Source organism: Lepus europaeus, chromosome 5, assembly GCF_033115175.1.
Source record: "Lepus europaeus isolate LE1 chromosome 5, mLepTim1.pri, whole genome shotgun sequence".
Lineage (NCBI taxonomy): Eukaryota > Metazoa > Chordata > Mammalia > Lagomorpha > Leporidae > Lepus > Lepus europaeus.
In genome coordinates this window covers 25,803,957-25,826,832 of record NC_084831.1, presented here as the reverse complement: position 1 = coordinate 25,826,832, position 22,876 = coordinate 25,803,957, and the positions used below count along the sequence as shown (strand labels likewise).

Sequence of the window (22,876 nt, the reverse complement as noted above, 5' to 3'; positions counted from 1 at the left end):
TGGTTAATCCTCCGCCGGCGGCACCGGCATCCCATATGGGCATTGGGTTCTAGTCCTGATTGCTCCGCTTCCAGTCCAGCTCTCTGTTGTGGTCCAGGAAGACAGTGGAGGATGGTCCAAGTGCTTGGGCCCCTGCACCCACATGGGAGACCAGGAGGAAGCACCTGGCTACTAGCTTCGGATTATAGCGGCCATTTAGGGGGTGAACCAATGGCAAAGGAAGACCTTTCTCTCTGTCTCTCTCTCTCACTGTCTAACTCTATCTGTCAAAAAAAAAAAAAACACTCGTGGATGCTGACCTTGGTCTAGCCCAGCCCTGGCTGTTGCAGCTACTTCCAAGAACTTAGGAAGTGAACCAGCAGATAGCAGATCTCTTTCTCTCTGTAACTCTGCTTTCAAATAAATAAATAAATCTTAAAAAAAAAAAAAAAAAAAAAAACCAGCCTGCCTGGGTCCATTTTCTCAGCCCCATCACTTACAGGCTCTATGGCCACAGGCCAGCTACTGGAGCCCATATCAGAGGGTCGCTGTAAGGATTGATGAGTTAAGTCACATGGCCCTCTTGGAGAGCCAACTAGCACTTTGTATATGCTCATCTATCACATGAAAGAGCTGGGCTGTTTTCAACAGCTGCATCTTAAAAGCTGTTTTAGGCTCCAGAACAAAATTGGCATAGATCTTGCCTGGAATTGTGTTAAAATTATACAGTGATTTGAGAATAATTGTGATCTGCGCAATATGAACTCTTTTCATCCAACAACGTAGTTTATTTCTCCACTTTAAATTTTACTTTTTTTTCTGCCTCCAAAGTTTTGTTGTTTTTGTTAAAGAGGCCTTGTTTGGTTATTGTCTCAGGCCTGGCTTTGGCTTGCTAGCACTTTGTGTATAAGACTGCTGTGTACAGCGTAGGTATATCTTGTGCGGGCAGGTAGATATGAGAATGTGTGTCGTATATACTGTCATTATAGGAGTGCTTGCATCATGACTAATTTAAAGTGCTTGGCTTTCACAAGTTTGCTTAAGATTTTAAAGCACGGGTCAAGAAACCACTTATCCCCTAAGTATTTTCCATTTTCCTCTGGTTTTCCCCTTCACATTAAGTTTAGGTAATTCACATTTGCCCGGGATATTCTCCATTTGGTTAGGATTCCAATTTTATTAGTATGCTATATTTGCTACGGTTTTATAATTGGATTATCAGCTTTATTATAACTTCTCATCTCTATGGCTATCTCTCATGTCTTTTTCTTTTCTTTTCTTTTCTTTTTTTTAAGATTTGTTTATTTACTTGAGAGGCAAAGTTACAGACATAGAGAGGGAGAGACAGAGAGAGGTCTTCCACCCACTCCCTAAATGGCCACAATGGCTGGAGCAGGTCTTATCCAAAGCCAGGAGCCAGGAGCTTTTTCCAGATCTCCCACGTGGGTACAGGGGTCCAAACACTTGGGCCATCTTCTGCTGCCTTTCCAGGCCATCAGCAGGGAGCTGGATCAGAGGTCAAGCAGCTGGGACTTGAATCAGTGCCGTATGGGTTGCCAGTGCCACAGGTGCTTAATCTACTGTGCCATGGCGCTGGCCCCTGTCTTTATTTTTTGAGTACACCACTCAGTGCTTTCTCTTTTATTGGTCTCTTCAGAAGCCAGTTGTTTTTCTACTTTGATCTTTCCTAAAGTTATTTTCCCTTAGCTTCCTGATCCAGTTTAGTCTTCTCTTTGTCACTTTTTGAGTTTTAGCACTCATTGCCCTTATTTTTTTCTTTAATTATTTAATAATGAATAAGGCTATGAATTTTCTCTTTACTGCAGCCTTGGCTTACCATCCTTATAAACAGTCTACACTGACAGCAGTTGTTTCCTCTTTGAAATCAAGAACTAATTTTAGGAGAGGGTTTTATGAATTTTCAATGAGTATAAATTGTTCCCTATTCTCTTGTTATTGAATTCTAATTATTTGTACTGTGAACAGAAAATATGAACCACTAGTTTTTGCTTTGTGGCAGAATTTATGGAGATTTCTGTGTAGCCTATCTGAGGTCAATTTTTATGATATTCTGCGGCCACTTGTTAAGAAGGTTGTGGTTCTTGTTGAAAAGCTACAAAATTTCATCTAACATACTCTCAAAATATTTTTCCGATCTTATATCTTTAATTACTTTTTCACTCCAGTTTAATATATTTTGTCTGTTTTAGTGCCTTGGTATACGTATCAAAACTGTCATATTCATTTTGAAATGTTCCCATCATTCATGTTTTAAGTATCATTTTTTGGATTTTGTTTCAGGTCTTTGTCAGAATTAATGAATACTCTCAAGCAATCGAGTTATCATTTTGAAAGCACTGAAGCTAACAGTGACAACACCTGAAGAAAAACATAGTAAAAGAGGGTTTTTCAACAAACCCCTATGATTTTCTACTCAAGATCATATTAAATAATAATCTGGTATTATGCACAGCAATTATGCATCCAGTTGGTAATGAGCTTCCCACCTTTATTATTTTTCAAAAGTCTGAGCCGTGCGAGAGCGCTCTGACTCAGCACTTTACCCAAGGTCAAGATCCATGAGCACAGCCTGTAACCATTTCTGGACCGGGAAGGCACCTGTTCTCCCTCTTCGAGCCTGGATGATTGATGGTGATGAGATCCAGTTCCAGCTCTCTTTGTGCTCCTCACTTGGGACACTGAGAAATAGCTCTTCCTATTCCCTGTTAGACACACTGCAGTGTGACATGCATACGCAGTCTTCCCGGGACAGAAAGCTCTGTCCTTCGTAGGACAAAGCATGACTTCCTTTACCTGCCCCTGTTGTAACGGGTCTGAGCTACGTCTTGAGATGGCAGCCAGCTTTGCAGAGCTCCCTTCTTGTTCTAGTAGTGTCCATTTGTCAGCCCATCTTGCATCCAGATGCGAGAGGAGATGTCTCTGGGCAGCTGTCCAGAAGACTCTAGGATCATCCAAGAGTCTACTGTTAATATTAAAACTCTTTTTTAATGTCACTCACCTTTGCTTCTGCCACTCATTCTCAAACCCTAACTACAGTTTAGGGTCACCTGGGGAGTTTTAAAATCTTTGAAGCCCTGGGTCCAGTCCACCAGTTAAAATAGGAATCTTTGGAACCCTGGCATTGGTGTATTTTATGGTCTTCCAGTGTGGAACCTGGGCTGTACTGGCCCATTCCTTCCTTTTGACTTTTCATAGTCACTTTGCTTGAACTCCATGTGTTGTCTCATAGAGAGGGCTGTGTTTTAGATTAACCTGTGTGCACTGGTTCTCACGATGACATTCTGTCTTTTTTTTCTTTCAGCACTTTACAGTTCCCCTCTTTATGCCTCTTTGATTTTTTTTTTCCCTTTGAATTCAATTTTCTCCCTAAATTGACTGCTTTACTTTTTTCCCTTTGGTAATTTTGAAGATAAGCTATTTCATATTCTATTACTAATTACACTTAACATCTTTAAAAACATGCGCTAACCTATATTTCTCTAATTAACCACAGAAACTATAAAACAGAATTTCTTGCAAGATGAGGAAATTAGCATATCTCCTTGCTCCAACTTTACTCTTTATATCAGCATAATCTAGAATATTTTACCCTGGGGTTTGGATGGGAGTGATATCTTACATGTTCTCTTCCAAAGAATATTTGTTACACTTGCATTTAATTTCCTAACTCTGTTTATAGTAATTATTTAGATTAATTGCTATATTTATTTATTCATTGCAAATCTTTGTTTTTTTATAAACCACAACTTTCCCGTACTTGAATTCTTCATTTTGATTTATCTCTTGGCTGGAAAGAAAAATCTTCAAGTAGTGTTTTATGAACATTGTCTGAATATTATTTTCAGGTCTTTGCTATTTGAGAGCAATTTTCTGTTGTCTCTTTGGTTTAACAACTTGACTGGGAGACACTCTTGTCTACTGCAAATTGTTTAAGGGCACATCTCCGCTGTGTCTAAGACACATGTGTTGAGGGTCCCACAACAATATTTTCCCCTCATTTACAGAATGGATGCACATTGGCACCTATGCTTACAGACTTTGGTGAGTTCCATTGGTTGAGGCTTGATGTGGGATGGGCTGTGAGACCCACCTGTTCATGGCATCATATTTTCAAGTAATATCAATTCTTAAACATTCATTGCTTCAGTGACCAGATATTGATTGAGCGCCTACAGTGTGCCAGGCATCATGGGAGCTGTTAGGGATTCAACAGAATCAAGCACGCAAGACTGAAATACCTGTGTGTGTGTGTGTGTGTGTCAGAGAGAGGGAGGGCCAGGCCATGATCAAGTAAGCAGGTGAACAAGATTATGCTGGGAAATGATAAGCGAGCCACCCTGTCTAGCTGCTCCAATTCCCAAATGTGCTCCCTGTAAGGGAGCGACAGGACGGCATGATGGGGTCAGGGATGGGAACTCAGGTGTTGTTGACTCACTTCTCTCTGCTGCAGATGCATTTGTCCATGGTTGCAGTGCCCCGATCATCTTCCCTCTGAAAGCACAGGGCCTTTCCAGTCTTTGTGCTACCTTGGTCTTGTTTGGCAGGCCATGTGACATGCCCCCTTCTGTCTTCAAGGTCGTTGGCTTGGGGTTATCATTTGTAGTATGCTCTCATCTGAACTACCACAGAATGAATGTGTGGTGGGCCTCCCAGTTCAATACTGAGAGAAGGCTTGGGATTGACAGGCAGATCTCCCAGCAGACTGGAGGAATGCCCTCAGGGACTCAGCTGTCAGAGCTGGCCCACTGGGCAGCACTGTTGATAGTGGTGGACGCTGTAGAGGAGGTGGCTAAGAGCCTACTCCCTGGTATCAGCTTGCATGCACTGAATCCAATGCTCCCATTTTTCTGCCCATGTGACTTTGGCAGGTAACTTAGCTTCTCTGTGCTTCAGCTTTAAGTGGGGTTAATAACAGAACCTACCTTGCAATGTTATGATGGCAGTCAAATTGAGTAATTGATGAAAGTACTTAGAAAGAGGCCTACACTTACTAAATCTTCAATAATATGTAGTGAGCATTGCTATTAACTATATCTTGCATTGCCTAAAAGCTTTATCATCATCTTCTCTCCCCTGCATTCAAATTCCTGCCATACTTAACAATTACAGGGATGAGCCTGAGTGTGGCTTAGGGCCCGAGCTTACTTTGCTGGGTTTAATGGGAGGACTTTCAGGCTCAAATTGGAAAGGAAATGCCTTGTGCAGAAAACAGAAGATGGGTGGGGTGGCTAGAATCAGCACAAAGCTCACCACGAGCCATCACCAAGGCCTTTGTTTTCTGTGTGCTTTTCTTTCACAAATATGATTTTATTATTATTTTCCATCTGAGCTTCATTATAGTAAGTCAAATATACTCACTGAAGTACCGATATTATTAATACCAAACACCAAGAGGAATATTACAAAGGGATTTAAATGTTTATTCTTAATTTGTTTTCAGACTTCTTCATGCTTTTGCTTTTTTTAATGTTTAGAATGAACCTATAGCGTTTTTTGCAATCACCAAGATACCTACTACCCTAAAGCAGTTTTTGTTTGGGGGCTCATGTGTAGTATTTGTCCATATATAAACAAGCATTTAATAGCTATAATCAAAAGTACACATATAATTTTATGATCCACTGTTTTACTTAAAATGATGTTTAACACTCTTTCGACGGGGTCATATTTATCACTTTAATGACTGCGTTCGAACTGCATCACATTAAAAGCTATAATTTAGCTCACATTATTGGGCTGACATAGAGGTTGCTCACATTTTTTTTCTGTAATAAAATCATGTCACTACAAACATCTTTGTCCATGTGGCACTTTTTCTTTTGAATTAATTCCCAGAGATTGCTGAATCCTAGTACTCACAGAGTCCAGTGACTCTTCACGAGAGTTCATAGACTCCCTTCCAAAATGGTTCTTTCACCTTTACTCCATCTGCAACTCACACTCAAGGCATGCGTGTGTGAGTTTCCATGAAGACTCGACGATACTGGGTTTTAGCTTTCTGTCTTCATTTTTTCCCTAGGGAAATGAATGATCCTTTCTTATTCATTCTGTTTTCTCTCTTATGGATCCTCTGAGGATATGCTTGGCTTGCCTTGGTGATGATCTTATGTAATTTTAAGAGTTTTAATTCAGTTTTTCCCCAGTGTCATAATTGTTGCCATCTTTTCATTCTATTATTTTCTTTTGTAATGTTGGTTTAGTGTGTGTTCGTTTTCCCATTTAGAACGCTTTCCTTGCCTCATCCTTGTTCCAGGGATATTCTGTTAACTGGCATGAAAAGGGTTTAAAATGAGGCCTTTTCAGAGGAGTGGGTCACTAGGGTGAAGTGGGGAAGAGGTAACAGGAGGTGGGCAAGGCACCATCACTTCCCTGTCCCCATTCTTCCATGGCTTGGATCTCTGAACAAGGTTGCTCACCTGGCACCTTCTGAGATGAGTGCTGTCACTTGGGGTTCTCAGAGTCCCCAAGGCTGACCTATCATTTCCCTGTCAAAAAGATTAGAAGGAGAGAAATGAACTTAGACTACTCTGCCCTTGTTACCACCTGGCGGCGGGGGGGGGGGGGTGTCCACCCTCTGTGTCACTGAACAATGTCCTTTCCAACTGCTGCCAACCAAACTGAGAGGGATCCAGGCCTGGCAGTCTACACTTGAGCTTGAAGGACAGGTTTTCCCAGACACACAGGGCCGGAAGCATGCAGACCCCAGCTGGGGTGAGCTTGCTGAAAGGGGGAGAGGGGCCAAGAGACAGCCGACTCCGCATGCCTGCCCTTTGCCAAAGGGATCCTTCCAGTGCTGTGCCCAGCATGGAACCCAGCATGGCTCCAGCCTAAAGTCCAGAGCCCAGCCAGTCAAGTCCAACCCTGGTGCCCCACTTCCTCTCCAGTACTCTTTAGAGTAAGCAAATGCTGCCTGTGCCAGTCTTCGGTGGCCCTGGGCACAGCATTGGGGACACCTGCTGACCTCCACTGCTCTTCTCTTGCAGTTTCCTGCTTCTTCAACTTCACCAGCCCGTCTGGGATCGTGCTGTCTCCCAACTACCCGGACGACTATGGCAACCACCTCCACTGTGTCTGGCTCATCCTGGCCAGGCCCGAGAGCCGCATCCACCTGGCCTTCAACGACATCGACGTGGAACCTCAGTTTGACTTCCTGGTCATCAAGGATGGTGCCACTGCCGAGGCCCCAGTGTTGGGCACCTTCTCAGGAAACCAGCTGCCCTCCTCCATCACCAGCAGTGGCCACGTGGCCCGTCTCGAGTTCCAGACCGACCACTCCACGGGGAAGCGGGGTTTCAATATCACCTTTACCAGTGAGTTTTCCCCCTGAGCTCTGAGCAGGCTCCCATGGAAGTGGGTGGGCCAGTTCTGAGGGCATTGCTGGGCTGCAGGGCCCAGGCATGGAGTTCTCAATAGGACCAGGAAAAGGCAGCCAGTCCTGGCTATGGGGCAGGGGCTTTCTCCTATGGAGTTACTCTAGCTGGAGTGTTCATTCCATATGTGTGGTTTCTAATGTAAAAGGAGCCTTGAGCCCTTTGCCCATATTCTTCCCCCTTGTCGAAGGCCCAGCTGCAACCAGCAAGGGCCCAAGCAAAACGAAGCTTCTGCCATTTTCTCCTTGGCTTCCTGTCTCCTCCCTCATGTGCCCCAGCCCAAACCCCTGATGCCTCACTGTTGACCTCTGGTGGCTGCCCCAGCCCTGCTGACCTGTGGTAGTGCTCCCCCCATGCTGGGCTGCTCCCTCTTAGCTTTGCCCAGTTCCCCTTCCATACTCAACTGGGAAGCAGAGGCTTGGAGCAGAGTTTCTCCTTGGCTTTGAACCACTGCACACTCCTCTTGGTCACCTCCCATTTCAGTCCTGAGGCCTTCCCTAGAAGCAACCTGAAACTCAGCCATGAGATTTTCATTTTTGTGACCCATGGTTACTTTGGGGGTGGAATAGGGGCAGAAGCCTGGAGACTGGAAATAGCAAGCACCCAAAGATATTTAAAAAGTGAGTATCAGGTCATAAGAAGCTGTACACCTGATGAATTTGGCCAATGACACATAGTCAAGCAAGGCTCAAGCTGGGTGTACCTGATCCTTTTCTGAAGACGGCTGGCAAAATGCAAGACCCCAAGTCAAGCCCTTCCCCAAGCACATATGTAGAGCTCACCCCTCTGGTGCTTTTTGACATAACTCATCTCCCCAAGCCCCACACCCACCCTTGGCATAGTAGCCTTATCCCCCTGGGCCCAGTTGAGCTGTAGACATTAGGTATCACATGATGGGCCATCTGGGACCCCCAGTTCCAAGGGATCATCCAGGAACAGGACTTGATCCCTTCAACACCCATCTTCTAGACACCAGAGCTACTGGAAACAACCAGCCTTCTCCAGGGGTGTCTCCTCCAGAGGATTTCCAGCCACATCCTCTATGGGCTGGAGGAAGTAGAGCCCAGTTCTGTCTTTCCTTATCTTCCAGTCTAGCATGGACAGTTCTGGCTGTTAGCATGTCTGTGCTCATACGTGTTCTCCCCATGAGATCGTGAGTTCTAGAAAGGAGCAGGTAGAGACCCCCTGTCTTTTTTTTTTTTGACAGGCAGAGTGGACAGTGAGAGAGACAGAGAGAAAGGTCTTCCTTTGCCGTTGGTTCACCCTCCAATGGCCGCCGTGGCCGGCGCACCGCGCTGATCCGATGGCAGGAGCCAGGTGCTTCTCCTGGTCTCCCATGTGGGTGCAGAGCCCAAGCACTTGGGCCATCCTCCACTGCCTTCCCAGGTCATAGCAGAGAGCTGGCCTGGAAGAGGGGCAACCAGGACAGAATCCGGCGCCCCGACCAGAACTAGAACCCAGTGTGCTGGCGCCGCAAGGTGGAGGATTAGCCTGTTGAGCCATGGCGCCGGCAAGAGACCCCCTGTCTTACCATCTGCTCTGCCCAGCTCAGGGCCTTGTGTGTGGTGGAGATGAGTAAGTGCTTTTGAGTTGGAGGATCCACAGGTGACTCTGTACCTTCTCGGCCTGAAGGGAGTGAGAACGGGGTAGAGACACCCCAGGGAAGCTTCCCCAACGTGGTGAGGGCTGAGAACTCTGCAGGTTTGGAGCCGGTGTAGACCCCTAGGAGGGACTTGGGGCAGAAACAGATAACTGGCAGTCTCCCAGGAAAGTGGAATTCTAGCAAGTCCAGTTTTCTAGGAAAGGAACGCGTGCCAAGTCCGTGGGAGGAAACAGAAGGCAGCCCAGGCCCAGGCAGCACACTGACCTACGGGTTTCTCTCCAGGATTTCTCCACAACTGTCAACACGATAGGCACTTAATCTGTAAATACTCGAAACACGGCACAGGTCAAAGCAGAAATGGTAACTGCCCCCCAAGACCCCCAGCCAGAAATGTTCCTGGAGCACAACTACATGTCTTACGTGCTTCTCGGTACATTCATACTATTGGACAGTGGGATGCATAGCTAGAAATATATTTTAGAATCTGGGCCCCATCCTAGGCCTGCTGAGTCAGACTCTAAGGGGATGAGGGCCCAGAATCTACATTTTACAGACTTCCCAGATAATTTGGATGCATTCCATGAAACAAGAGTCCAAGGACAAGTGTTGAGAATGAGGGCAGTCTCCCCAGAGTGGCATTCATCTCCTCCCTCGTGACTGGGGAGCTCATCTCTCCGCAGCTGTCCCCATAGCTGGTGAGCTCTGACTGCTTTCCCTCTTGTTGACTTGAAACCTGTATTGAGGACCAGTGATTCCCCAGCTCTGCTGGAGCTCCTGGGAATAAATCTAATGCTCCTCCATATGGAGAATGACGGACAAAGATGAGGTGCTGTTTATTGAGCAGCTACTGTACGCAGGACCTTGCACTGAGCACTGTGGCATCATCACTGATGGCCTGGTGACAAAAACTCCATAAGCCAAGACCTGTCCCTTTGCACATGCCAGGAAAACTGGGCCTTGAAAAATAAAAAGAAGTGGGACATATTTAAATCTTTGACATAGAGCTTTTGCTCTCAGACATTGGAAATGGTCTGTTCCGCTGCTTTGTCCACATGTGCATACATGTTTGCATGCCTGTGTATGCATGGATGTGTGGTGTCTGTGTGTGTGCATTCATACATGTGTGTATGTGGACATGCCTGGGTTTGCACGTGGGCTTACACGTGCATGTGTGCACAGCCATGTGTGTGTGCATGAATGTAAGCCTGCATGTGTGTGTGATCCCTGGATTGTGTGTACACATATATGTGTGTTCCTGCCAAGATTGTGTGGGAAGGCATGTGTGTGCATGTGTTGAATTGTATGTGTATGTGTGTTTATGGACGTGTGTTGGTATGTGTATGCATGTGTGTTGCCTAAGTATACGCATGCACTACATGTGGGCCTATATGTGTATATGTATATGTATGTACATGGATGTGTGCATGGATGTGTGGTACATATGTGCAGGGATGTGTGTATGTGCATACGTGTGTGTGTGTGACTGATAGGGTTTGGTATAGAAAATGCCTGGATTCTGGGTCCCAGGTACCACTCCATGTTTCTAAATTTCAGGGCAATTCCATGGTCATAGTTCCTAATGAAGAAAGCTTGAGAGACTGAAGTCTGGGCTGACCTAGCCTTTGCACTTCCGAGGAAGGAGTGTAGGGACTCAGCCACGGCCCAGCGTGGGAGCTCCACAGCCTCTCTGTGTCAGGCCCCTGCAGCTCCTCTGCAGTGGGAAGGGCAGCACGTTGATAAGCAAGAGCCAGCAGCCTCCAGGGCCGCTCCTGTCTCAGGGCATGTGAGCACGTTCCCATCACAGGAGCCCTGCACACTGGGTTCTTCCTAGTGGCACGTGCCCATGCCTCCATGGGGCCTGTCTCCCCCAGAAAGGGGATATCCTTAAAAATGGCAGGAGTGCCAGCGGGGCCTGGTGCCAGAGACACCAGTGCAGGCACTGCGGCACTGCCGATGGAGGAAGGCTGGGAACGCGCCCGGTGGAGTTGGAGCAGGAGAGGGTGTCTTTCCACGCCAGGAAGGGAAGGGGGAGGAGAACTCATACTTAATTGCACCAAACTCTGGCCATTTTCATATTCCTACCAACTTTCATTCTATTCCTGTCTCAGAACCTGCCTGCTAGGGATGTGTGATCTCCCATCTGATGGCTCAGGAAACCGAGCCCCACCAGATTACATAACCTACCCAGAGCCATGTAACTAATGGAGGAGAGGCAGAGCGGGTGAAACCGACAGCACTCTGCCTCTCTCCTGTCCCCACTCCCTGCGTTATCAGTTGCCTGCAGAGTGAGAGGCAGACCTGACAAGAGGCAAGGAAATAAAGGCAATGGCTTCAGACAGGGTTAATTCCAGGGCTCCTGCTCTATGGTGCTTAGTACCTATTAGTGTCACAGGATTCCGAGCCCAGCTCCCCTGCAGCGGGGATGATCCCGTGACTGTCGGAAGTTAGGGAAGCGTGGGATGGATTTGACATTGAGGAACCAGATCTGCCCCTTCACCACCCTGAGCCTCCACTTCCTCATTTGTCAACTGAGGCAGTAAGAGCCGCTTGCTAGAATCATGACACAGTGGGAATGAGCTCATGTGAGAACCCTCCAGCTCACCCACCTCACCTGTACATGTCCAGTGGGCAGAAGTTGAGTTAGGTGCTCAGAAAAGCTGGAGATGAGTGGAAGCAGCACCTGCCCTGTGCCCGAGGTGGCCTGTCGGTGGTAACCCTGGGCTCCTGGGTTCCAGGGTGTCTAGCTGTCCCTGCCACATGGCAGGTTCTGGAGGAAGTGGCACAGAGGTAGCATTGCCCATCCTAACGATGTTTACTTCCTGTGGGGGCCCATCTGCACACCAGCTCCGTCTGATCATGCCTTTGACCCCTACCTCCACAGCCTTCCGACACAACGAGTGCCCCGATCCTGGCGTCCCGGTCAATGGCAAACGATTTGGGGACAGCCTCCAGCTGGGCAGCTCCATCTCCTTCCTGTGTGACGAAGGCTTCCTCGGGACTCAGGGCTCGGAGACCATCACCTGCGTCCTGAAGGAGGGCAGCGTGGTCTGGAACAGCGCCGTGCTGCGGTGTGAAGGTAACGGGCTGTGGGCCGGGGCTGGCAGCTGCCTGCAGGGGAGGCAGGGCACCGGGGACCAAGCACCCTCACAGCAGCAATCTAGTTTGGTTTTTTCATTTTTTTTCTACTTGCATATCTACGTATTACTTACTTGAAAAACAGTGAGACAGACAGAGCTCTCATTTGCTGGTTCACTCCCGAAATGCCTGCAACAACCAGGGCTGGGCCAGACCAAAGCCAGGAGAATGGAACTCAGTCCAGGTCTCCCATGTGGGTGACAGGCACCCAAGTGCTGAGCCATTACCTGCTCTCTCCCAGGGTGAGCCGTAGTTGGAAGCTGGAATAGAGAGTGGAATCAAGACTCCAACCCAAGCACTCCGATGTGGGACACAGGTGTCCCAAACAGCATCTTACCTGCTACCCCGAGCACCCACCTCACCTTCTGTGCCCATCCTTCCCCTTCTCCCAGGACCCAGGGCCACTGTTTACCCTCAGCCAAGCTAACAGGAGTCTTGCAGGACTGCCTGGCATAGGACTTTGAGTTGCAGCCAGAGATTCAGCTGGAGAATTGCTGACTCTGAATGGTCAGGCATCACGCGCACCTCTTCTTTGGCCTGGGCTCGCTCTCACTGTCACAGCCCTTAGGGAGCCCCGTTTCCAGCTCCTGCCCCAGGGAGCTCTGACAGCGCTGTGAGTTCTCAAGTCTGGCAAGCTGCCCACCACTCTTCCCTTCTCCACACACTGATCTTCCCCGGTTCCCTGGGGTGGCTCCCAGCCCCCAGCCTTTGTGCCCCTGGTAAATGCTGCCTTGCTATCCTTGCTGCCTGCAATCTTGGGAGGACCCCACTTGCAGCAAGTGCAGGGCTCACTATGGCGGCCCCTAAACCCCTCCTTCCCCAAACAGGGCAGCTTTTGACTCAGTTTCAGAGCCCAGTCGTCTGTCCCACCAAACTGCACGTTTCAAACCCAGAGGCAGCTTCTTGAGGGCAGGAAACCTGTCAGATTTGCACACCCAGCAAGGGGCCTGGCACAGAATAAGTGTGTGTGGATTTGGATGAGCAGTGAGTATCCACAGGCCCTCGAGGAGGCAAGGACAACGTCCCAGGAGGCTGTGGTTCTCTCCTTCTGAGAGCGTCCCCTCCCTGCCTGTGATGGACATGGAGGACAGAGACCCAGGAGACTTCTCCACATACCCACTCCCCATGTCCAAATCTGAGCACGCTGGCCACAGGAGGCCGGACAGGAGAGTGCAGAGGGAGGCGTGCCTTAGAGCACCGCCCCAAGCCGACAGGTGGATGGAGGGGGGGGGGAGGACACCCCCCCCAGAACACGCTGTGCGGAGCAGACTGTCCACACAAGCTCTCGTCTAACTGCAGTCCTGGCGCATCTCTTTCCCTCTGAACCTCTGTTTCTTTTCTGCTGAGGAAAAGCAGGGACAAATATGAACCATGTTGGTAAAGAGCCGCTAAACTCACGTGAGAGCGTTTCCAAGAGTTCATGGGACATGGAATGAAGAGATGAGTTTATATGTGCAAAATGTTTTTGAAAGCCGTGCATAGTTTTTTTCTCTTTCTTTCTTTCTTTCTTTCTTTCTTTCTTTCTTTCTTTCTTTCTTTCTTTCTTTCTTTCTTTCTTTCTTTCTTTCTTTCTTTCTTTCTTTCTTTCTTTCTTTCTTTCTTTCTTTCTTTCTTTCTTTCTTTCTTTCTTTCTTTCTTTCTTTCTTTCTTTCTTTCTTTCTTTCTTTCTTTCTTTCTTTCTTTCTTTCTTTCTTTCTTTCTTTCTTTCTTTCTTTCTTTCTTTCTTTCTTTCTTTCTTTCTTTCTTTCTTTCTTTCTTTCTTTCTTTCTTTCTTTCTTTCTTTCTTTCTTTCTTTCTTTCTTTCTTTCTTTCTTTCTTTCTTTCTTTCTTTCTTTTTGACAGGCAGAGTGGACAGTGAGTGAGAGAGACAGAGAGAAAGGTCTTCCTTTACCGTTGGTTCACCCTCCAATGGCCGCTGCAGCCAGTGCACCGCGCTGATCTGAAGCCAGGAGCCAGGTGCTTCTCCTGGTCTCCCATGGGGTGCAGGGCCCAAGCACTTGGGCCATCCTCCACTGCACTCCCGGGCCATAGCAGAGAGCTGGCCTGGAAGAGGGGCAACCGGGACAGAATCCGGCGCCCCGACCAGGACTAGAACCTGGTGTGCCGGCGCCACAAGGCAGAGGATTAGCCTATTGAGCCACAGTGCCAGCCCATAGTTTTTTTCATTCCATGCATTTTTTTTTTCTTCACCAACTTTTGGGAAATTATATGAATCTTGGGTGTGTTCGCTTGGCCGTATAGGTTCTGTGAGGTTAGGTGAGCTTTGCGGCCTTGCATTCCACACGTGGCATGTTGTTTGGGACATGGCAGATGCTGCTTGATGAATAACTGAATGAATGAATGAATGATGCGTGGGTAAAAGCCCTCCAGAGCCCCTACCCTGCTGTCTGCCCTCTGCAACCTACCAGTGGCGTCACCTGGGCAGGCAGCTTGGACCCTTTGTGCCCCCTTTTCCCCATCTGTAGTGACCTCCTCACTGCGCAGCTCCTGGAGCAGTGCCCAGCACAGAAGTGCCACCCAGGAACCCAGGAACCATTGGCTGTTAGCCCTGTTCGAACATGGTGGCCACCATTTCATCATCAGGACTGGCTCCACTTCGTGGGACAAGAGGTTTCCATCCTTCAAGGCCCCTGCCCCAACCCAGGCTTGAACGGATGTTTCTTTCTGATATCCGAGGTCCCCACAGTGTGGTCCCCACAGGCCCATCTGCCATTCCGCCCCAGGGCAGCCAGCACTTGTAGAAGGAACTCATGCTTTGCAGTGGGAGAAACAACGTGAAACTCCCAGCCCTTCCCTGCCGGGTTAGGTAACTCCCTCAGCCTCGGTTCCCCTCACCAGCACCGTGGGGCTGATCCTGCTCACTTAGTGCAGCTGTTTGCGGGTGCAACCTATGACGGTGACTGTGGGCCGCACCCACACAGAGCCCAGCGTGGAGGATGGGCAGGCAGTAGGCATTTGCCCTCCCTTCCAGCCAGCCCTCTAATCCTCTCCAGCACTCACCAATCTCCTGTGAGTTCTTTGGTCTTCTTGTCTTGGTCCTTCTTCCCTGAACATCGCCCTGCTGTGTCTCTTGCTCACCTAATCTCTCCCTTCTCCTCATTCCCATTACTCGCCATGGTCCACTGGGCCACTCTCTCAGATACTATCTGCCACTATTCTATTTTTCTTTACCAGTTTCCATGAGACTTGGTCCTATCTCCCCACCAAGATCATAGGCTGTCCCAGGCCGGAAATATGGAACCCCAGGGTCCCTGAACTCACAGTGAGATGACCCTGCTGGAGAAGCTTCGCCAGTTGGTAACTGTGGAATCCTTCTCTGCTGTCCATTGCCCACACTCTGAATCAGGAGCTCTGAGAGCCCAGTTCTGCAGGTGCAAGGAGACCCTGGAGACCATGGGCGGACCATGAGGGAATTCCACCGCTGGTACTGGGTCTTCATACAACTCACCATTGCACAGGCAGAGGCCCTATGTTGAAATTCAAACTGTCTGTCTTATTGTGTCTATGGATGGGGGAAATGGTGAAGGTTTGGGGACAGTGGCCATCAGAACAAAGCAGCGGCCTGTTGGATGCCCTAAACTTGGTTTCCGCAGAGGGATGTGTCTTTGGTACCAGCCTGGTTTTCAGGAATCTGGGGAGCAGCCTGTCAGAGAAGCAGAGGGAGAGCCAGACACCACCAAGGGCAGCCGAACCCCAGTATTAAAACTTCAGGGCAGGTGGGCTGGAGAAACCCCAGGCACCTGCCCCTCCTTGGCCTCTTCCTCCTTCTGCCCAAGCCTCAGGAGAACCCTGCTTGGCAATCAGCAACTTCGTCTTTTCAATGTTTTCCAGTTTTGTTTTTGATTAAGTATCCCCACCTTGTGGACAATTAGATGCAGATGCTAATGGTCTTTTGGAAAATCTTTTAATATATGCTAAGAGCCACTTAGTATTTGAGAGGCTATAATAGGACAAGGGAGAAAATGGCTTCTCCTAAATTTAGAAGGAAGGATGAGCACCTGCCAGAGCTAGAGCAGGGTCAGCAAACTTCCCCTTAAAGGGCCAGGCAGGATGCGTCTTGGGCTTGGCGGATCCTATGGCCTCTGCTCACTCTGCCAACGCCAAGGCAGCTGTAGACAAGGTTGGGCCAGCTTTGGCCTGAAGGCTATAAGTTCACTGACCCCTGACCTGCAGTGCCAAGGACATGGAACACCCATAGGTTTAAAATCAGAAATTTCCTAGGCAAGCCTTCCAGGAAAGGTAGCTGCATGGGTGTGCCTGGCTGTCTCTCGCCCATGCTCACCTGACTCTTCGAAGAAGCAAATAATCATATTCACTCAACCCCCGCCCCCAGGCTAAGGGCTTTTCAAGATCCATCTCGTCTTAACCTTCGGCAGCTCTGGGAAACTGGTGAAGTTACCATCCACTGGGGCCCAGAGAGGTGAAGCCACTTGCCCAGGATCCTCCCTGTATGGATGGGACGGAGCCAGGATTTCACACCCAGGCTCCTGCCTGCCTTGTCACTGTGCTATGCATGGATCCCATCGCTACGGAGAATATGGTATCCGACACGTTTATAAAAGCATCCAGGAGTGGCGTGAGAAGCAGCTTTTCCTCCCAGTAGAAAACTGAAACAAAAGGAAACATACTGCCTTTGCGAAACACAAAGAAGACAAGATGCCCCATGGAAGCGTCAGCGATCAACAGCATAAAACAAGATGACAGTGGTCAGACAAATGCAACAGTAATTAAGCCCCCTATTAAGAAGCAAAGACTCTCAGGCTATATTGAAAAAAAAATCTGCTTACAAGAAATACACGGGAAAAAAGGAGATAATTTATCGACGGTGAATGTGTGTTCAGCTCCATGTCTTCTGACCAGATGAGGTCTGAGTGCAGGTTCACTCTACATTCGTTCTGCTGCAGAGTGCTGCAGGACGGTGGGTGGTGAGGGGCACGGGTGGGCAGTGGGGAAGTGGGCTGGAGACAGTAGAAGCCACACGTGCAGCCGCAAGGCTGAGGCACTCCAGTGTGAGAGCAGCGTGCCATTCCTGCTTCAGGTCACTCTCAACAGACAACCCAAGCCCTCGGAAGGCAGGTCACGTCCATTCAGAAGCAGCAGTCAGGGAAGGCGTCCCTGTGCCCACCTGCAGTGGTTAGAACCACAGGACCTGGAGTCAGACCACCCAGGCTTCAGTCCTAACTCTGCTGTGTCCTGGACCAGGGACCTCACCTCATTGCACATCAGTCGTCTTTGCTCAACTATGAAATGAGGCTTAGAGCTGTCCCTACCTTAGAGGTTGTTGTGAGGAGGGATAGGTAAAGGCTCCACGGATAGTGCTTCTGGCTTTATTCTCTCCCTTGTCCTGACTCATTCTTGCCATGAACAGCCTTAGCATCAGGGATCAGGAGTGGTGGCTCATCTCGGTCAGGGGCCATCAGCCCTGCATGGGAGTCCCGGTGCCGTCGTCAGCCTGGGCTGCCATTACAAAATGCCACAGGCTGGCCGGCTTCAACAGTGCAGGCTATTTTCTCGCAGCTCACGAGTCTGCAAGGCCAAGATTAAGGTGCCAGCAGGGTTGGTTTCTCTGGAGGCCTCTCCCCTGCACCTGCAGATGGCCACTGTGTGTGTGTGTGTGTGTTCTCAGCTGGCCTTTTCCTCTGGGCGTGTGCACCCTGACCATCTCTTCTAACAAGGGCACCACTGTGGGATCAGGCTTCCACCCTTATTCACCTCCTCTAAGGTTCCATCTCCAAATGCAGTCACATGGAGGGTTAGCACCAGCCTATCAAGTGGGGGAGGGCACAATTCAGTCCCTAACACCCAATCTTCTTACCTTTCCACTGGTGTTTCATTCCTTCCACAGATGTGGAATGAGCACCTGCTGTGTGCCGGGCATGGGTTAGGCACAAGGCCCCCTTGGTCTCATGCTAAAGCTCACCTCTGCTCAAGGCAGGACCCTTTTCTGTCTGTCCCCTGCCTTTTCTGTCTTTTCCTCGTGTGTGTGCATTTCTTGTGCGCCTTTTTTGTGCCCTACCACTTTTTGAATAGAGAATTTCAGACCGGTACCGACACAGAAAAGCATGCTGAGCCCCTCTGTACCCATCCCTCAGCTTTGCTTTGTTGAAACCCCACTCCTGCCCTGCTTTACTGGGATCATTTGGAAGCAAATTTCAGGCATAACATTTCATCCATAACATTTGAGCATGTATCTCTAACCGATAAAAAGAACTCTCTAAGGCATAACCACAACACTGATGTCTTACAAATGAAAAATAGTTCCTGCAATCAAATTTCCATGATTGACTAAGACATTCTTTCATTATTTTTTAAAAATCAGACTTCTAAATAGGTTCATACATTCTAATAGGCTGCTATGTCTCAAGTCTTTGTAAATCGGTAGCTGTCAGCTCCCGCGTCTTGCTATTTTGTTGTTGTTGTTGTTAAAGAAGTGAAGACATTTATTCTGCAAAGTCTCCTGCCTGCTGAACATCGCTAGTTGCTTCCTTGGGAGGCTGTTTCACATGATCTTTTCTCTCTGATATTCCCTTTAATTGGCAGTAAGATCTATAAACGTAATCAGATTTGGGTTCCATTTTTTTGGCCAGAATATTTTATAGGCAGGGCCCTTTGTCTCTGTCAGAGGCACATGATGTCTGGCTGTCTCTCTTGGGGACGTTAGGAGCCACTGATGATTACAGCCTAGGAACTGCAAAGTGGTAAGATTCCATCATCTCTTCTCCTTGTATACACTGGAACACTTAAAGAAACCTTGTCCTCATCAACTGGTCACTCTGAAACAGAGTACATAAATACTTTAAAATGCCTAGTTATTTTCCTTGGTTTGCCAGTTTTGTATTAGCGAGATGACATCTGAACATCTTCCAAAGTTGAACTTTTTTTTTTTTTAAGATTTATTTTATTTATTTGAAAGAGTTACAGAGAGAGGGAGAGACAGAGAGAGGTCTTTCATCTGCTGGTTTACTCCCCAAATGGCTGCAATGGCCAGAGCTGAGCTGATCTGAAGCCAGGAGCCAGGAGCTTCTTCCAGGTCTCCCAGGCAGGTGCAGGGGCCCAAGGACTTGGGCCATCCTCTGCTGCTCTCTCAAGGTGCATTAGCAAGGAGCTAGATCAGAAGTGGAACAGCCAGGACTCGAACTGGTACCCATCTGGGATGTCTGCACTGCAGGCCAGGACATTAACCTGCTGTACCACAGTGCAGGCCCCCAAAGTTGAACGTTTTCAAATGCCATTTCAGTTCAGTGGATTGGAGCAGTTTTCACGCGTTTGAGTCCCTTGACATTGCCATTCTGATACCTAGACTGTCCCGTCGAATAGTGTGAGCCTCATTGAAGGCGGTAGGGCCTGTCCCTTTTCTATCCCTGACCTAGAACCAGTTTCTTCAATCCCTTTAGTGACTTAGTGACCCAGCGACTCCTTCCTTGGAAACTTATGTTTAGAACCTGAATGCTTGGGGGTGATTATTATGATCGAGTTAGTCCTCACTTCTAAGCCTTTTCAAGGAACACAGCTAAGAAATACATTTATTTGGCCAGCACTGTGGCTCACTAGGCTAATCCTCCGCTTGCGGCACCAGCACCCCGGGTTCTAGTCCCAGTTGGGGCGCCAGATTCTGTCCCGGTTGCTCCTCTTCCAGTCCAGCTCTCTGCTGTGGTCCGGGAGTGCAGTGGAGGATGGCCCAAGGACTCCCTGGAGTGCGGGAGGATGGCACCCACATGGGAGACCAGGAGAAAGCACCTGGCTTCAGATCAGCATGGTGCGCTGGCCACAGTGGCCATTGAGGGGGTGAACCAATGGAAAAAAAATACATTTTTTTAAGGAAATGCAGCATTTGAAATGTTAGAAGACTTTTCTCTTCCTGACGTAGTTTCCTCGCTACCATGTCTGTATCTCCTTTTGCTCATGCTACAAGTCCTAGCTCCCCACATGCCACCATAGCTCCCCAGTTTGTAAGAAAAGAAAGGTTCAGAAAGTCCATGGGAATGTGTATTATGAAAAACCTGTGCACGAATTTTTTTTCTCACCAAAATAGATTTAATGTTTAATTTCAGTTTCCCACGAGCCGCTGAAGTACCCTAGTACATAGCCAAGAATGTACAAATTCTACACCATACTGCCTTCAACAGCAGTATGATTACTGGAAGTCATTTGTGGTTTTTCTTCCCAGTTCTTTTTGTCCTTATCTCCTACGAGAGGTGGTCAATCAGATGATTGTGTTTTAAAACCTCTTGAACTAGTTGCTTCATGTGTGATTTTATCGTCAACCAGTAGAGCATTGTATTCATTTATTTCATTCTGCTTTTGAGTTTTTAGAAATTATTTACCCAAAATTCATCTTTATTTCAATTATGTAAAATGTGATGCTGAATATTAAAGTTAAATCTATACAACAGGGTATAGTCTGAGCAAGTATAGCTTTTCTCCCTCTCCTCTCTACCCTGTCCCTCCCCGGTCTCCATGAGTAATTCTGTTTTTATGTGTCTGGTTTCCCCTTACATTGGTTGTTAATATGAGTGAATGCAGTGGCTGTTGGTGTCTGAACCTCAGCTTCTGAGATAAATCGGATCACACCGTAAGCACTGTTCCCTGCCTTGCCTTTGCTCGCGGAGCAGTGCTTCCTGGGACCGCTGGGACCGCCCATGTTATTCTGTAGCGTATTCCTCGTCCTGTGTTGCAGCTGCATTAATAGTCCCTCTTGGTGGTTCCCCGAGGTTGTCCAGTCAGAGCCCTGTTGCCGAACGTTTGGCCTCTTTCCATTCTTTCACCATTATAAATAATGATGCCTCATAGAGCCTTGTACATATCTCTATTTTTTCACATTTTTGCCTGTGTATCTCTGGAATGGAGTTCTGGAAATAGAATTTCTGAGCCAGAGAGCAACCACATACGAATTTTGCTGGACATTATCAAATCCCTCTCCACGGGGGGGCTGTGCTGTTCTGCATTTCCACCAGCAAGGTGCGAAAGCTCCTGGTTCCTCACGACTTCGCGTGTCATCAGACTTCACATTTGCCGACCTGATGAGCGAGAAATGCCATCTCACGGTCATTTTAAATGTATTTCCCTTAGTAAGCGTGAGGTTGGGCATCCTTAAAGCATCTAACAGGCATTGCCCTTGGAGCCTGCCCTCCGAGTCCTGCCCGCTGATTACCCCTCTGGAATGTGTGGGTGAGTGGGAGAGACAGTGGACAGAGTGGTGAGTGGAGGGGTCATTTGGGCATCACGTGAGCACAGGGAGAAATCAGTGAAATGGAGGAGCAGAGAAAGCCAGCAGAAAGGTGCCCACCTCTTCAAGAATGAGATTGAATTTCCCTTCCTGGAGCTTTGAGGCGGGGTTTCGTTGATGTTCATACACCAAGTAGAGATAAGGCTGGGCAGGCAATAGTGGCTGTGCGGTCTGTGACTTATCACAGTCCAACAACCAGAGACTGGGCCTCAGCTGCACTGGAGCTAAGAAAGAGTCCCCACTCACTGCTGAGACTGGGTACCCATGCAGGAACCGTAGGACGAAACCAGAGGCACACCCGGGTCTCACACGTCCATCAAAGAAACAGAGAGCAGTGTTAGTGGTTGCCGTGAGCTGGACTGGATGGATGGAGTGTGAAAGTGGAGGTTTCCCAGGATGTGAGAATATGCACATGCAATTGACTTCCTGGGTGTTTGACACAGGCACTGTGTAATTACTTCATTTCTCTAAGCCTCCACTCACTGAGAATGGGGTAAGAATTCCTGCCTGTGAAGTGAGCATAATAGTAGTATATGCCTTACCCTGTTGCTACTGTCCCGAGAATAATCCACGCCCAGCCCTAATAGGTTGTACGCACTCAGTACACTTGAGCTCATTACTGTCCAGCATTTTCGTAGCTCTGTTGTGTGCTGCAGGAGATTTGCAGGCAGAGGTCTTGAGGTTCGATCTCAGCTCTGACTTTGTTGGCTCTTGCCTTGGATCTAGTTTCTCAGCCTACCCAGCCTTTGGTTTCTCCTCTATAAAATGGGGATAATGTTTCATAAAGTGTGCCTTTAGAGGCAATAATGCATCTAATGTTCTCTTCTTTGATAAACTTCCTCGTGTAATTTTCTATTAGGAATGCTTGTGTCTAAGATAATTTCAGAAGGTTAGGAAATGAAAAGAAGGGTGGGATATATTTGGCTGTAGCATATGAAACTGATTGGCTGGAGAAGTCTCCAAAACTCTGCATAGAGAGAAGTGCTGTGTAGTTCTCTGTCCCTAGTCCTGATCAGGGTGTTTGGGGTATCCAGTAACTCCATGGTGGGGATCTGAAGGAAGCAGAAGGATTTCCAGGCAGCTGCTTAGCTTAGGATTTGTGGATTTGTGCTGGCTTGTCCAGATCTCCATCCGGCTCCGTGACTTGCTAATCCAGAGCCAATTGCTTAACCTCCACCTGCCTCGTGTCCTTAGGGGATGCTATCAGCATCTCGCTCTCGTGAACGTGGTTACGTCCCGGGAAGCTGAGTGCCTGAGCTAGACGAGCGCTCAGGCCATGGCGTTGGTGATGACCATGGCAGCAGCATTGCAGGGGTGAGGCCAGTGGGCATCAAGAGTCTTGGGGAGGTAGGTGTGTAGGGTGGGCTGGGGTAAACCATATTAACAAACAACCCCAAAAGCTCAGTGGCTTAGAAGCGGGGTTTAAGTCCCATGCAGACCACTCAGGATGTGTGCTTGTCGTCTTGTCGTGGGTCATCAGGATCAGGGTGGGGGTGTCTGCTCCATCGACACACTTGGCTTCCCCAATCCCAGAGGCAACAA

The 22,876-nt window shown here is 48.3% G+C and overlaps 1 protein-coding gene across 1 annotated transcript in view; it reads left to right on the top strand.

The window, feature by feature from the left end:
* CSMD2 (CUB and Sushi multiple domains 2) overlaps nt 1-22,876 on the top strand; it is a 615,632-nt gene that overhangs the window by 384,234 nt on the left and 208,522 nt on the right. The window contains exons 14-15 of the mRNA XM_062193240.1: nt 6,984-7,310; nt 11,855-12,049. Coding sequence (XP_062049224.1) covers nt 6,984-7,310; nt 11,855-12,049 — 522 coding nt within the window. The remainder of the gene's footprint in view (nt 1-6,983; nt 7,311-11,854; nt 12,050-22,876) is intronic.